Genomic DNA, 13,707 nt, shown 5'->3' with positions numbered 1-13,707 from the left:
GATGTCGTCTAGGTAAATGTCACATCTCTTATGAAACCACTTGTGATGTCCATCTCATAAACCTCTGACCCTTTGTCCTCCTCTCTCTGCCTCTCTTTCTGTCACTCTCTCTCAGGGTCCGCAGTGAATTCACGCAGCTCCACTCAGATTAACTCGTACTCGGACAGTGGCTACCAGGATGCCAGCAGCGGCTATTTCAGCGGCCAGAACCCGGGCAAGGCTGAGCTGAGGATGCAGCACTCCTTCCCTGGCGCTGGCACCCTGATGAGGAATGCCAGGGCTGAAGGCCAGGCTTCCACCCAGGTACTGGCAGCAACTGCATCCACAACATATTGCTGTCGTCATAAATATACAATTTATCTTTTAAAGAGTTATTATCTGGATTATTCTCTATTAGGAAGAGCTGTACGCCTTATACGATTAAGATACATTTATTGATCCCAAACACATGCACAATCACACGACATGCAGATTAGGGAAATTTGTCCTCTGCTTTTGTCCCTTCTGGTGAACATCACCGGACACACAGAGCAGTGGGCAGCCATCCACAGCTCCCGGGGAGCAGATGTTGGGTGAAAAGTACCTTGCTCAGGGGGATTTAGACAGTTGGGGTAGGGAGAGTGCTCTTTGGACTTTGGAACAGATCCAGGTGTTGTCCTGACATGTATGTTGTATTGTCACCGCGAGGAGTCGAACCAGCGACCTTCCAGTCCGATGTCCGTAACTTTCTGCCCATAGTCCAATTATTCTGCCACTAGTCATCCAAACAACAGTGGGCAATGTATAAATCATGTCGATACATGTTAGGAGTTTTAGTTAATGGTCTGCCAAACATAAGAATAGAGGAAAAAGTTGAACTGATCACATAATTGTTGGTGCCAGACGGGCTGGTTCGATTATTTCTGAAATCTATCTCCTGGGATTTGCATAAACAACAGTCTCTAGAGTTTTTACTAAGAAAGCTGTTGAAAAACAAAACATCCAGTGAGCGGCAGGTCAGCAGACAGAAACGAGTTGTTTATGAGAGAGGTTACAAAATGACAGAAAGGCTCCAATAACTCAGATAACCACTCCCAGGGTGCAGAAGATGTCAAATGAGCTACAGCAGCAGCAGGAAAGCATGATGGGTTCCGCTTCTGTCCGCCAAGAACAGAATTGTGATTAATGATGAATTTGGATTGAGACATGCAGATGGTCGGGTCAGAAGTTCCAAAGCCCTAGGACCTGCCTTGTGTCCGGTTGGTGGACGTGATAGGCTGCAGGGAATCATTGCTTGAATCCAACAGCCAATCAGAAAAGTGTTGCTGACCATGTGCATTTCATTTTATGCCACAATGGCTAATGGCTACTTCCCGCCTGTTAATGCACCATGTCACAAAGCAATCAAAGTCAACTCAAATTGGTTTCATGAACATTACAATGAGATCGGTGCAAATCAGCGCTTTTCCCAGTCATCAGATGTGAATCGGATGATTGATGTGGCAAAAGGGGAGATTGTGAAGAAAGCAAATCTGCAGAAATGACTTGATGCAGTTATGCGGACATGAAGAATGGATATATTCAAAGTGCAACAAAGAACTGAAGCTGTGTTGACAGCAGAGGGAGACCCCTTCTATCCAGTATGAGCATGGTGTTTCCAAAAAACAGGGCTCACAATGTTAAAGAGCTCATGAAATTGAATTAATAATTGATTGAAGTTTTAAATTAACGACAAAAAAAGAGAGACACCAGAATTAAATGGAGATGTTTCCTGTGAAGATAGCAATGTAAAGTATAAAGAGACAGGAGGCTCAAAGTGTTCTGAGCACAACAACATAATGATGCTTCATATGGCAAAGTACACAGAGACCACTGGGAAACCAAATTGCTCCATTACACGCTGTAGACACGAATGGAAAAGGGAAAATGATTATGGCCTAGAGTAAAGTCATGTCCTGTAATGAATTGTTTTATTTAATGCTGTGTTATTTAGCATTTCATTCCCATTCCTCAGGTAAAGTGAAGTACATTATGATTGTTAATGATTTGTATGGCTCCTTAAGGACTTAAGAAACAAATGCATGAAGCCATTTTTTTTTTCCCCCTCACTTGCAGGTTCCAGCTGTCCCAACAGTAGTGCCTGGCCGTGCGATGCGGAGGGTGAGCTCGGTGCCTTCTCGCTCTCACTCGCCAGCCTACGCCAGCAGTATCTCCCCCTCCCGCGGCTCCCTGCGCACCTCACCCGGCAGTGCCTATGGCTCACCCATTGTAACTGAACCCAAACCCCTCTCCAGCATCTTCTCCACAACCTTGCCCTCTGCCCAGCGCATCAATGCCACTACAGCCTGCGGGGGAAGCAGCTCACCCTACTCGACCCAGAAGAACTCCCCCGCTGCACTGCGACGTGTGGGCTCCACGAACTCCCGGTCGGGCAGCGCCAGCCACAACACCTCGCCCTATCAGGCGTCCGCAGGGTCCTCGTCAGGCCGCATGGGCTCTCCTCTCACGATGATGGACAACATTAACCCTCCGCTAAACAAGCAGCCCACCCACTCATCATCTCCAGTCAGGGCTACTATGACCGCTGTGCCCCAGCACTACAGCTCCACCCTTCCCCGCTCCATGCTCCACAGCACTGACCCCTATGGACCCCAGAGTTACGACATTTACGAGAGGATGACGCGACCTGACAGCCTCACAGGTGCTTAAATACACACACACACAGGCACACACACAGACACACTAATCAGAGTGTATCACGTCAGCAGCCTGTTCAAACTCGATTAGACTCTTTCATAATTTAATAGGGAATTATTCTCAAATGACTTGCAGCGTTTTGTCTGCATAAAACTCCAAGAGCAGTTGCAGTAGCTAAAGAAAACACATTTTGTCAAAACAGAATACAAAGTGTTTTGCTCTTTGCCCTGCTGTCCTTTTTTCCCATTGGCGCATAGCTCTGTCAATTGTGTGTGTGTGGGTGTGGGGGTGTGGATGGGGTTGTGGGTGGGGGTGTGGGTGGGGGTGTGGGTGGGGGTGTGTGTGGCGGTGGGTGTGTGGGGGTGTGCGCCAAGGCCAAGCTCCCTCATGTGGACTCAAAACATGACCACAGGAGGAACACACAGTTTTAATATCATCCAAATGATTCCTCAAATTATTTCCATTATTAACATTGTAAAGAGACCCTTTTCCCTCACAACAGAAAGGCCTGAGCTTCAACATAGTTTTAATTCAAGTGATTCATGTAAGACGCTTTCAGTATATAAATATTTAGACAGTGATACATTATTTAATTTTTTGGGCTCGCTGCTCAGCATACTCAACCAGAGAGGAAACACAGATTGTGAGGTCAGTGGTTCTGCTGGAGGGCAGCCAAAACATAGTTTCTGAGAGAAGACAAATATTAGCTCAAATAGTTTAATGGACTACGGATCTTGGTTAGTTTTGCTGTTGAGAATAGACTCTGAAACAAATGTAGGAGTACATATTTGAGATAATGTGACATTGTAACTACTCAATGTAATTATCAATTTCAAGCATTCTGTGTACATTTCAGTTCACGAGTGACTTTACTGGATCTATAACGACATTTCACATTTCTTAAGATAGGTGAGAAGTTTATAGTGTTTGGTGTTTATTCAGAGATCATTCTGGTTTGAATTGAGGGTTGCAGCAGAATACCAGAGTCTAAGATAACCATAGTATAAAAAGTCATGGTTACTCCTTTCCTACAACTACTACTCCTGCATTATCTTTGCATTCATTAACCTCTGATTTACACAAACACACTAACGCACACATTCAATGACTTCACTCTGACCCCATATAGAAACATACAAATAAATTCACACACCTCGTTGGGCTGTGGGAATTAAAGGTACAGAGAGGATAGAGCACCTTTAGTAAATTGGAAAGCGTTTTTATAATTAGTACACGCTCTTATGATGGAATTTCTCAAAACTTTTAGAATTTTACAAAAAAATCAGCAGTTTTATCAATAATCTAAATTATTATTAGGTGCAGTTGGAGATTTATTGTTAAAAGAAAGCTTCACCTCAACCAACTACAACAGACAAATCCTGCTATTATATTTAAATCAGAATGATCTAATGATACTAACATGCTATTATTTAACATTTTCAATGCAGGACTTTTGTCCTGCATTGGCACCTTGATGGCACCTTGATGTGAAACATCAAGGTGCCATGAATCTGTGATATCTTCAGGGACATTTATCTAACCCTATTATCAGGTTAGATAAGTAATGACTAATAAATACATGAGCATGTGTACCTGTGTAGAAAAATTGAAAAAGGTAGAAGAAATCATTTCCACAACACATAATGAGTTCCCTCCAAATCCATTATTTTAATGATGTTGTAACATTAGTGCCAAGACTGTGACCTTTCAGAAAGGGAAAATGAGGTTACTGTAATATGTAGGTGGGGTCTGAAAAACAGAGGCCCTCTCTACTGGTTTGACAGTCCAGGATAATGGATCCCACAACTTCAAATAGCTATTTAAACATTCGGATTGGTTCTAGGGTTAGCTAAAAAATTTGGTTAGTAAGTGTAAGGGGATTTGTTATTTAGAACAATTCAGGAGATAAGATCTGGAAATGGAATAAGTATTGGGGATCATGCCTGACAGAGCTGTCATGTTTTTGAATAAAAAAAAAGAGCCCAAATCAAACACTGGCTAATGTTTTCTAGTTTAGTTTTTCTTGCCAAACACATATCTTGTTTGTCCGATTAGATTTGCAGATAAAAAGGCTTTGAACTACGAGCAGTCCACAAGTAAAATGATGAAGTCACTTGTGGGTAGATTCCGCTGCCAGTCCGGTTTGTTGACATAATCAAAGGAACCTCTGTGCTATGTAAATATTTTGTTTTTATAGCAACATGATCATTTACTCCACCACACAATAACAAGTACATCTGATAAGAAAGTTGGTCATCTTGGTGTTTCACAATATCCGTGCAGCGCCACAGTAAAGTGGATTTTCAGCCATTATTTCACAACTTTCATCATAGAAACCTCATTAAAAATACATAGGTTCTAACTTCTGTGACCTCAGTGGTGGGTGCGGCCATGAATAAGGGACATATTACACTTGATCGGTGGGAAAGTAAATGTCTCTTCCACTTTCAATACAAAACCCCCGAAGTGAACAAGCCCTAATGTCAAGACCTACGAGGTTAATGGGCTGTTTTCTGCTTGAATACATGCTGCCTGGGAAAATGCTCAGATGCCCTCGTTGATGACCCCATCCAAGGTGAACATTTTGATTTGTTGTGTCACATGGGTTTCCCCTCATCCTCGGTGTACTTTGTGCGTTTGGTGTTGCATGCGCATGTGTGCCTTTTGTTTGTTGTTGGTTGAACCTGATATTCCTTAATAACCACTGCATGTGCACGTGCTTAGTGTGTAGTGTTATCAGCATTAAAGGTCACAACCTGCACTGTGGTTTTACTATGGACTATTATCGCTAGGGTTGGGCAATATGGGCCTGAATATTATCACAGTATGTTTTATGTTATTGATCTGTAAGCAATTACCTTGATACACATTTAATACCACTATGTGTTTTTAATTGAAACAATGCCGTTAAACATTTTAGAGACATAGCCACCATAGTGGTTATACAGGACAATGAAGAACCACTACATTAAGTCTCCTCCTCTCTTATCACAGTAAATTGTGCTACCTTTTTAATGAAGTCAAATTGCAATTCTATTCTGCTCTGGCCGGGATACTTCTGTTGCGCATCCCCTTACATTGTTAAATGCAAAACTTACATATTCCCTGAGTAAAAATAATCTTTTAATTCCTATTTATTTTATATACAATTTTTTTATTTTTAACAATGACAAAGTTGTGCATGTTTTTTCTCCCTCCTCCCTCTCCCTGTATTGTATTGTGCACAGAGCTGATATTGTTGCATCAAATTCAAAAGATAAGTTTTGTGGGGATAAATATAATATATTTGTGGGCCTGATATGACGTGGAGGCCACTTGTCACCCACATCGTCAACTCAACTCTTTAATTAGAGTCCAAATACTTATTCTAATGCTTCTGCTTGTTCCTCTCTTATGGCTTTTATCTAATCAACCTTAACGTATACATTACAAAAGCGTCCCTGCTTCTGTTTGAGTCACCCCAATGTGCAGTGTCATGCTAGGTCCATTACTAACTGTGCAAGGCTGCAACACAGGCGACTGTATTGACTTTTTATCTGCTTAGGGGGTGGTACCTTTCTCATATACTGGAAGAGACTATTTGTGTTTCCCATCCTTGTTGACACAGGTTGTCGGGGACAGATATCAATCAGCTCTTTATCTGAACGTGAGCTATGTTTAAATAACGTTTAGTGAACTCTCTCTTCCAGATGTTTCTCCTCTTTTTGTGTCATTTTAGCATCTTAACAGTCACTTGTTTTCACATCATTTTCCAGGTTCTTGCAAGTGGGTGGTTAGGACAAGGTGCATTTTATTTTTTCCTGGATAGTCCCTACAAAATACAAAAAATCGGCAGCCCGACTAGATCAGTGAAGAATAATTACATGCATCTGAACTTACAGTTTGTCAGTGTCATTTTGTTTTATTTCAGTGAATCTTATGTTGTGATGTAGAATCATTTTTAAGATTGTTTTATTGTCCAGTCCCACTATGCTCACAAACACGTGCTGCTGCTATGACTGATGATGTCTCCAGCAGACACAAATGGATTTTCAGTCCCCGTCCTCTGAGTGGACTGAAACACCAGCCTGGTGTTTGCTCCCTCTCTCACACCTCCCTTATCTTCCCCTTATTCCCCGTATTTCCGCCTCCCTCTATTCCCTGTTCTGTCTCCCTTTCCTCTCGCATACATTTCACTGGAGCTTTGTCTCTGTCACAATAATTTGTCACAAGTGTTTGATGAGCCATAGTAGAAGGAAATGGGATGATCACACGATCAGGCTCAATGGCAAACATTTGGCAAATGCCATCCGACAGCCTTTGCGTTGATATTGTAGCTGTTGGTTATTTTCTGTCAGTATCTATCAGAAGCAATTTTACCTCCTTCCCTGGACTTTTTGTTTCCTGTTTTCACTTCAAAAGACTTGAATCCCTTGTCCCTTGTCCCGTGTTTCCTTTCTCCTCCTCTCCGCTCCCTCCTCTCTCTCTCGCTCTCTCTCTCTCTCTCTCTCTTCCCTCCTTATTTTGCTACCACCCACCTGGCTCTCCAAGTGCACTGGCCATTGGCAAGCAGTCATGCCTTCCCTCTGCTGCTGAAAAATGAAGACAAATTCTGCCAAATAATATGCTCATTGTGCTTAACCTCCATTTCAGGGCAGAGTGGAACAAGGGGAAATGGCACATTTGCACGTTTGAGTTCTCAAACTAACAGCCAAGCCACCACGGTAGCTTCAACTATTTTTACAGCTAGTTTCACGTTAATGTATAACAATTTTCCGATTATCACGCCGATTCTCCAGCTTGTTCGGAAAGGGTTTTTTGAAAATTATTTTTGTTGAGGAATGCAGTCAGCTGCAGTCGTTTAAGTGTTTGTTTCTCCAGAGTGAGCGAGCACCACGCCGCCACCGCCCTTCATCCCGACTCTGCCAAGTACAGTCTGTTAAAGCCACGGTGAGAGGGCTGAGGGGGAGAATTAAATGACTATAACGCATCAGGAATGTGGGCCATTTACTCTCAATAGACAGCGGTGTGTTATTTCTCCCTGACAATTTGCAGATGCTTTTAGAAGTGATTGCAGCCCCCTCCATCAGGGGAGCCGAATAAAGAAAGCAGACGGATTAGTCTCTTCTAAGGTTGTTTGCTACTTCCAGGAGCAGGCTGCTGAGGGGGAGAGATACAGTATGCATGAAGGCTCCTGTGCCTGGAAGATTCTGTCCCTCGCACTCGGTCACAGCTGTGCCAAGAGCCCCCGCTCATGTGCCTGAGCTTTACATGGGATCCGAAGTCTCTGGTGGTCCTGGACTGGCTCATTAACCCTCTTTTCATTTTCATCCTTTCTTTCCCTCCCTCTTTTATATTCTCTCTCAGCTTTTTTTTTTCTCTCAGTGGTCTCCCGCCCTTTCTTGTGTCCCCCCCCTCTCTCTTTCTTCATATCCTCGCCCCCTTCAAACCTTTGAACAAGAGAAGCTGAACTGATTTCATGCCAAGCCGCTGCTAGTGGCTATTGTGCGCACTGCCACAGAATGAAAGGGTTCTTGGGCTATTGAGTGTGTCACCACAGCTCACATTGGCAGCACTATTTTGTTTTATTTTATTTTAGCCCCCACCGTGCACAACAACATACCATCTGTTTTAGACTGCTTGATTATTTGTTATACGTGGTTAAGTTTAACCTGTTAACCTTCATTGTGAGTCTACAGTATATAGTGTCAGTCAAAATGGTTTATTACCTATTTGGCTGTTTGATAGGAGAATTATGCCAAAAGGTCTGATTCGATTTCCATGAAATTTGGAGGAGGGGTTGTACATTACCCTTGAATTTTGGAGCTGATCCAGAACTTTACTTTTCTTCACTTTCTCTAACATAGCGAGGTAAGGCAGCATGATTGCAGAACGTTTGAGTTTTGTGAAAAATGACGAGGAGAGGGAACGCAGATATTCACACTGTAGTGCCTCAAACTGTCTAAGCCGCTCTTAAAGCAGCATTTAAGGGATTTTCCTTTTACTAAATTGAATTAATTCTGAATGACTAATTAAAAGTAATAACAAGTCAATGTGACCTTTAAATTCCCAAGTAATGGATAAAAAAACCTGGTAGCAGCTGTGATGGCTGCAATGAAGTGAAAGCTTTTTGTTTGAAATCCCTCACCATTTGTCAATAACTTCCATCAAATTGTCCACACTATACTCTGTTATTGGAAAAAAGCAAAACCCTGACAAGGACACACACTGCTCAGGCCTCAGGTCAAGGTCATGTTTTGTAGGGAATGCTGCGTGTATATCTGAATGAGGAGAAGGCTCAACAAACTAAGTTATCCCCAGAGATTCTCCCCAGAGATTCTCCCCAGCCTCCTTATTCCCACTCCACAACTAGTTGTTAATGGAAATATTCAGTTCCAATATACTCTAAACGGTTGTATTTCCTCCGAAATTAGTACGCAGGCTCGACTAGAGCCTATTTGTAATAACCATTAACCATTAATGTAGTTAAATGATTCCCTTACCCATTCATTATGTAGTTGGAGGTTAGCAAAGCCTTTGACCAGCTGCTTGATGCCAGCCCAGACCTTGGCTTCTTAACCACCGAAGACTTGGTGCTTCAAAGGTCAGCCTCAGGCGGGCTCACTATCTACATCTAAATTCTTCCCTTGCTGTGCCCCCAAAGGCCTGTGTTGCCCCCAAAGGAGGCAAACATGCTTATTTATTAATTTCCTCTGTCTCAGACTGTGACAAGAATCCCTCATTGAGCTGGTTCTGCATGGCAGCAGCTGTCTGCGCCTGAGCTCATGCAGCTGCAGAGGACCCAAGCGATGTTTGAGGCTCGCGAAATGTGCAATGAGCAGTAAGTTGCCAACTGTATACTGGTCCACTGGGATTCACTCTTGAGTGAGCTTCACCAATGTGAGGATTTACACAAACATGGGCGCGCTGACCAAGAAAATCTGCAACTTTGTTTGACAAACAAGGGAACTGAAGAAATCGGAAAATCTCTGTGTCTTCAGTTCTTCTTCAGCTTCAATTTAAAGTGTAGTCCACAGCTCATTCACGCCACCTGTAGAACTTTATCAACATAAGGTTTCTTTTTTAATAAAAAGGGGTTTTGTCAAGTCAGAATGACGTCTTGAGCCCTGAATCTGGGCTGAATGTGAATGTCCCTTTTCCAGCACTAGCCCTTAGTTAGTTTGGTAGAAACTGATTATCCATCTCCTCCACAGCAGTACTCAAATGAATGGGGTCATTTTCATCCACTTACTCCTTGTTTTTCCCCTTAATTCTTCTTTGTTTTATTACAGTTTTATTCAACCTATTTGAAAAGCCCCTTGTACTCCAGTCCTTGTCTCTGCTAGCCCCTTCCCTTGATCTGAGGAGAGTGGAGACCGATTGCCTCTTCATCCTGTCAGCAACAGGCTTCACTTGTAAGCTGTAACATGCAGGACGTTCACACAGTCTCAGCTAAATGGGCTTTTAGGAACACATGGCTGAGCTGAATGTCGGTAATCAACGCCGAGTGTCTGCACTGATCGCTGTGGGTGTTGCACCACTTGCTACTAGATGCAGGGGTGGAAGAAAACTAATCCCATTTACTGTCACTAGTATTACTTCTAAGTTTTTTTTACTACTTTAATTACTTTGAATAAGAACAAAAGCCAATGCTGAATTGTTGACATGATAATGCACTTAATTTTGTACTCTAAAGTTGTTCTGTAATATATTAATTGTATCATATAACATTATCATCATCATCATGTATTTTCCTTGACACCGCTTTATAAAGCTTTAGCAGGGTAATTCAGAGTACATTTGATCTCGCCTACATACATTCAGTCCTACATTACCTTGAGTCAAATATTCTACACTATATGTAAAATAATTATGTTGTGGTTACAGTATCTGGCTGTTACAGTTCATATCCTTTTCTCTTCTCAATTAGATGTTTAACAAATCAGTGAATTAATTTGTCCTAAAATGCAGTAGCTTTATTTTTGCAAGTCTGTTTCTTTTTGCCTTTCTACATTAAGATCTGAATCTGAAACACTTTTACAAGAGGCAAGTTGTTTAGAGGAGACACACTATGCTAATGTTCAGATTCATAATGGTCATAGTACTTGAGGAGACTGCCTCACTAGTGCCTAGACAAACACAAATGGTGATTTAAGTACTAAGAGGTTTGACCTAAACCTGAGAAATGTTAAGACTGAAACATCTGAAGATGTACTCTCGTGAAAAGCAAACACAGATGCACTATATGCTTTGTATGCATTGAATTAGTTTAGATATTAAGATTCTGCTTTGGTTAGAGATGAGAGTGTGAAGTCTCACTGCCTTTCTTGGCTTCCTCACATCCAAGTATTCAGAGGATCAAATAATGCTGTTACCTCATTTTGCTGTTCGTGTCTCACATCTGCTCAGAGTCTGAGTCAGACAGGACTTGCTGCTTCATGCTGTCCCCACAGCCTGTTGTTATAGTGATCAGTCTGGAGGGGGGGGTTATAATTGCAGCACTCACCTGTGTGTTGCTTGTTCTCAGCGCTGGCAGATCAGCCTGTTGCTGATTAGAGGCTCAGGCTGCTTCCTGTATCACACATTTCCCAACACCTGCTGTGATTGGTTCACATTCATATTTTCTCCGGTTATGTTGCCCAGTATTCACTATTTGCTCCTGTCTATTTGTTCCCCACATCTTAAAGAGCACACCAATGCAAAAGTGGTGCAGGTCTATATCAAACGCAAGCTCAATTTGTGTGTTAAGAATTTAAGAAGAAAGATTAACCGTGACAGTTATAGTTATATCCGCTCATATTGTGATACTCAGCCTCCCGGCCCTTACAGTGCATGATCTTGAACAAACCAGATAGGGAATTGGAAAATAAACAAAAAATATCTGTTTTTTTATTTAATTTTTTATTGAGATGAGAAAATCAAATCAAGAGGAGAATGACATGGTTTGTTATTCTACTCTCTCATACTTACTGTTTTTCCACCAGAGTGCGATTATAGTGTTTGGGTCGTTCTCATGTCAACTCCATGTAATGTGGATTAGAAATGATACCTGCTATTGTAAATAGCTTTTGATTTTTAATTTAGTTAATTTCCCTTCACTTTAATGGCTGAGTGATCAGATTTGCCAGAGGTTGTTTTCGATATCAGACTTCACTGTCATACACGTAAAGGGTCAGCGATGCAATATTGTATTTTCCTAACCCTTCTATTCTTGTTTCTGTTCATTTCCATAATTTATTAAAATTAATACTTAGACCTGATCCTTACTTGAGAGAGGTTACGGTAAACTTCAAGACGGCTTTTTTTTTTGGAAGTGTTGCATTACTGTTGTATGATAATAGGTGTACTACATTACCATAATACAGTGGCAACAATTAAAGGAGACATTTTGCTTAATATGATTGAAAACCTAACTCAAGCGAGTATCGAGTCTCTTAAAATAGATTTTCACAATCACATTAATTTAATAAATTAACTTCATATAAAACAACCCTACTCCACCCCCGTGTTATAATCGATGCTGCTAGCCAGAGAGAATTGGAGCATATAAGCTGGAAGTCATTCAATGTCTTGCTCACAGTTATACAAGACAGTTGATTAACATCTATTTGTCTTACAGCCTCCAAACCATTTATACCTCACTTTCACTTCATTTCACAGTCTGTCTGTGGAAGCACTGGACCATTTTGTGACTAACTACATATCCACTAACCACTCTTCCATGCCCCTCTTCAGGAATACGGAGCTCCTACGCCAGTCAACACAGCCAGCTGGGTCAGGACTTAAGGTCCGCCATGTCCCCAGAACGCCACATTGCGCCCATCTACGAGGATCGGACTTTCCAGGGCCCGTTGTACCGTAGCCCCAGCCACACCCAGCAGGGCACCCTCTACAGGAGCACATCAGGTTGGTCCCGCCTTATTATTTGATGAAAGCCCATTCAGGGGTCTGGACCAATGGAACAAAATTGTGTCTGAACGAAAGAGGTTGTCCTGTTCTGGATTCAAACTGAGTTGGTTGTTGGTAGTTTGAAAATACTTGTTTGGATAGGTTGGACTTTAGTCAGAATTAAACAATTGGTGACGGGATAGAAGAGGAAGAAGCACACAGAATTGCTTGCAGTCTTCTGAAGATAGGTTCCAATAATCTGAAGACTGTGTGTTTTGAGGATTTGATCCAAAATATGCAATGTCAAACAATCAGTCATTTTGCTGGACCAGTGCCACGCCACAATAGTCAAATTGTACTATTTGCGGCCTGTTAGTAAGGTCATCACTTTGAACTTGACATTGTCTGTGTGATTTTGATCTTAAATTCATCTTCAGTAAACAACATATCTCATTAGATGCTACATTGTCCTGCAACTGCAAAGCTGAAATTCGTATTAAATACAAATATATATATATATTGTGAATTTGAGTGTTGGAGAGGTGTTGTTTTCAGGGGAAGTCATATGATTCACTGAATGAGGTTTATTTTGGTGATTGCTGTCCCCCTGTTGGATCAATGCTGTCGAATAAAAAAGCTCCTCAGTGCAAAAGAAAGGTGAGGAAACTGCTGCTGTCGAGAAATAAACAACACAGTGTTTTGTTTTGAGTGTGTGACATATCAGGCTGTAAATTATTCCCGAACTCACCAGAAACTCAATTTAGTTTCCTTATTTACCTCCATTTTCTCTCTTTATTGCTGGTGCTGTCTCTATATCTTCATGCAGTGCCGTCATGCAGGTTAAGATAAAACCCTTTTCAGAGCAATTTTGAATTTCTTCCCTCGTAATGTTTTTTTTTTTTTTTTTGTTTTTTTAAACCGACACATTTTTGCATCAGAAGTACTTTTATTTTATTCATCTTGCACAGATAAACCCTTTTGTCTTCCATTTAATTAGGGACCCTTGATGTATTGGTTTATTTGTCTTGGGGAGCTCCATTTAGCATATTTCAGCACAATGTGTTTTATCTCCTTATTATTTTTTTGCTTTTGCGTTCTATTTTCGTCTCAGTCACTCTCTCCTTCACTGCCGCCCTTCCCTCCCTCCCTCCACTGTGAGACAGA

At 41.7% G+C, this 13,707-nt stretch overlaps 1 protein-coding gene across 5 annotated transcripts in view; it reads left to right on the top strand.

The window, feature by feature from the left end:
• Positions 1-13,707, top strand: part of pkp4 (plakophilin 4) — a 74,168-nt gene that overhangs the window by 40,301 nt on the left and 20,160 nt on the right. For all 5 annotated transcript variants that reach the window (XM_053439594.1, XM_053439595.1, XM_053439593.1 and 2 more), the window contains 3 exons: positions 116-303; positions 2,095-2,680; positions 12,391-12,561. In XM_053439594.1, coding sequence (XP_053295569.1) covers positions 116-303; positions 2,095-2,680; positions 12,391-12,561 — 945 coding nt within the window. The remainder of the gene's footprint in view (positions 1-115; positions 304-2,094; positions 2,681-12,390; positions 12,562-13,707) is intronic.

Source organism: Pleuronectes platessa, chromosome 14 (genome assembly GCF_947347685.1).
Source record: "Pleuronectes platessa chromosome 14, fPlePla1.1, whole genome shotgun sequence".
NCBI lineage: Eukaryota > Metazoa > Chordata > Actinopteri > Pleuronectiformes > Pleuronectidae > Pleuronectes > Pleuronectes platessa.
This window is presented reverse-complemented; position numbering and strand designations above follow the sequence as displayed.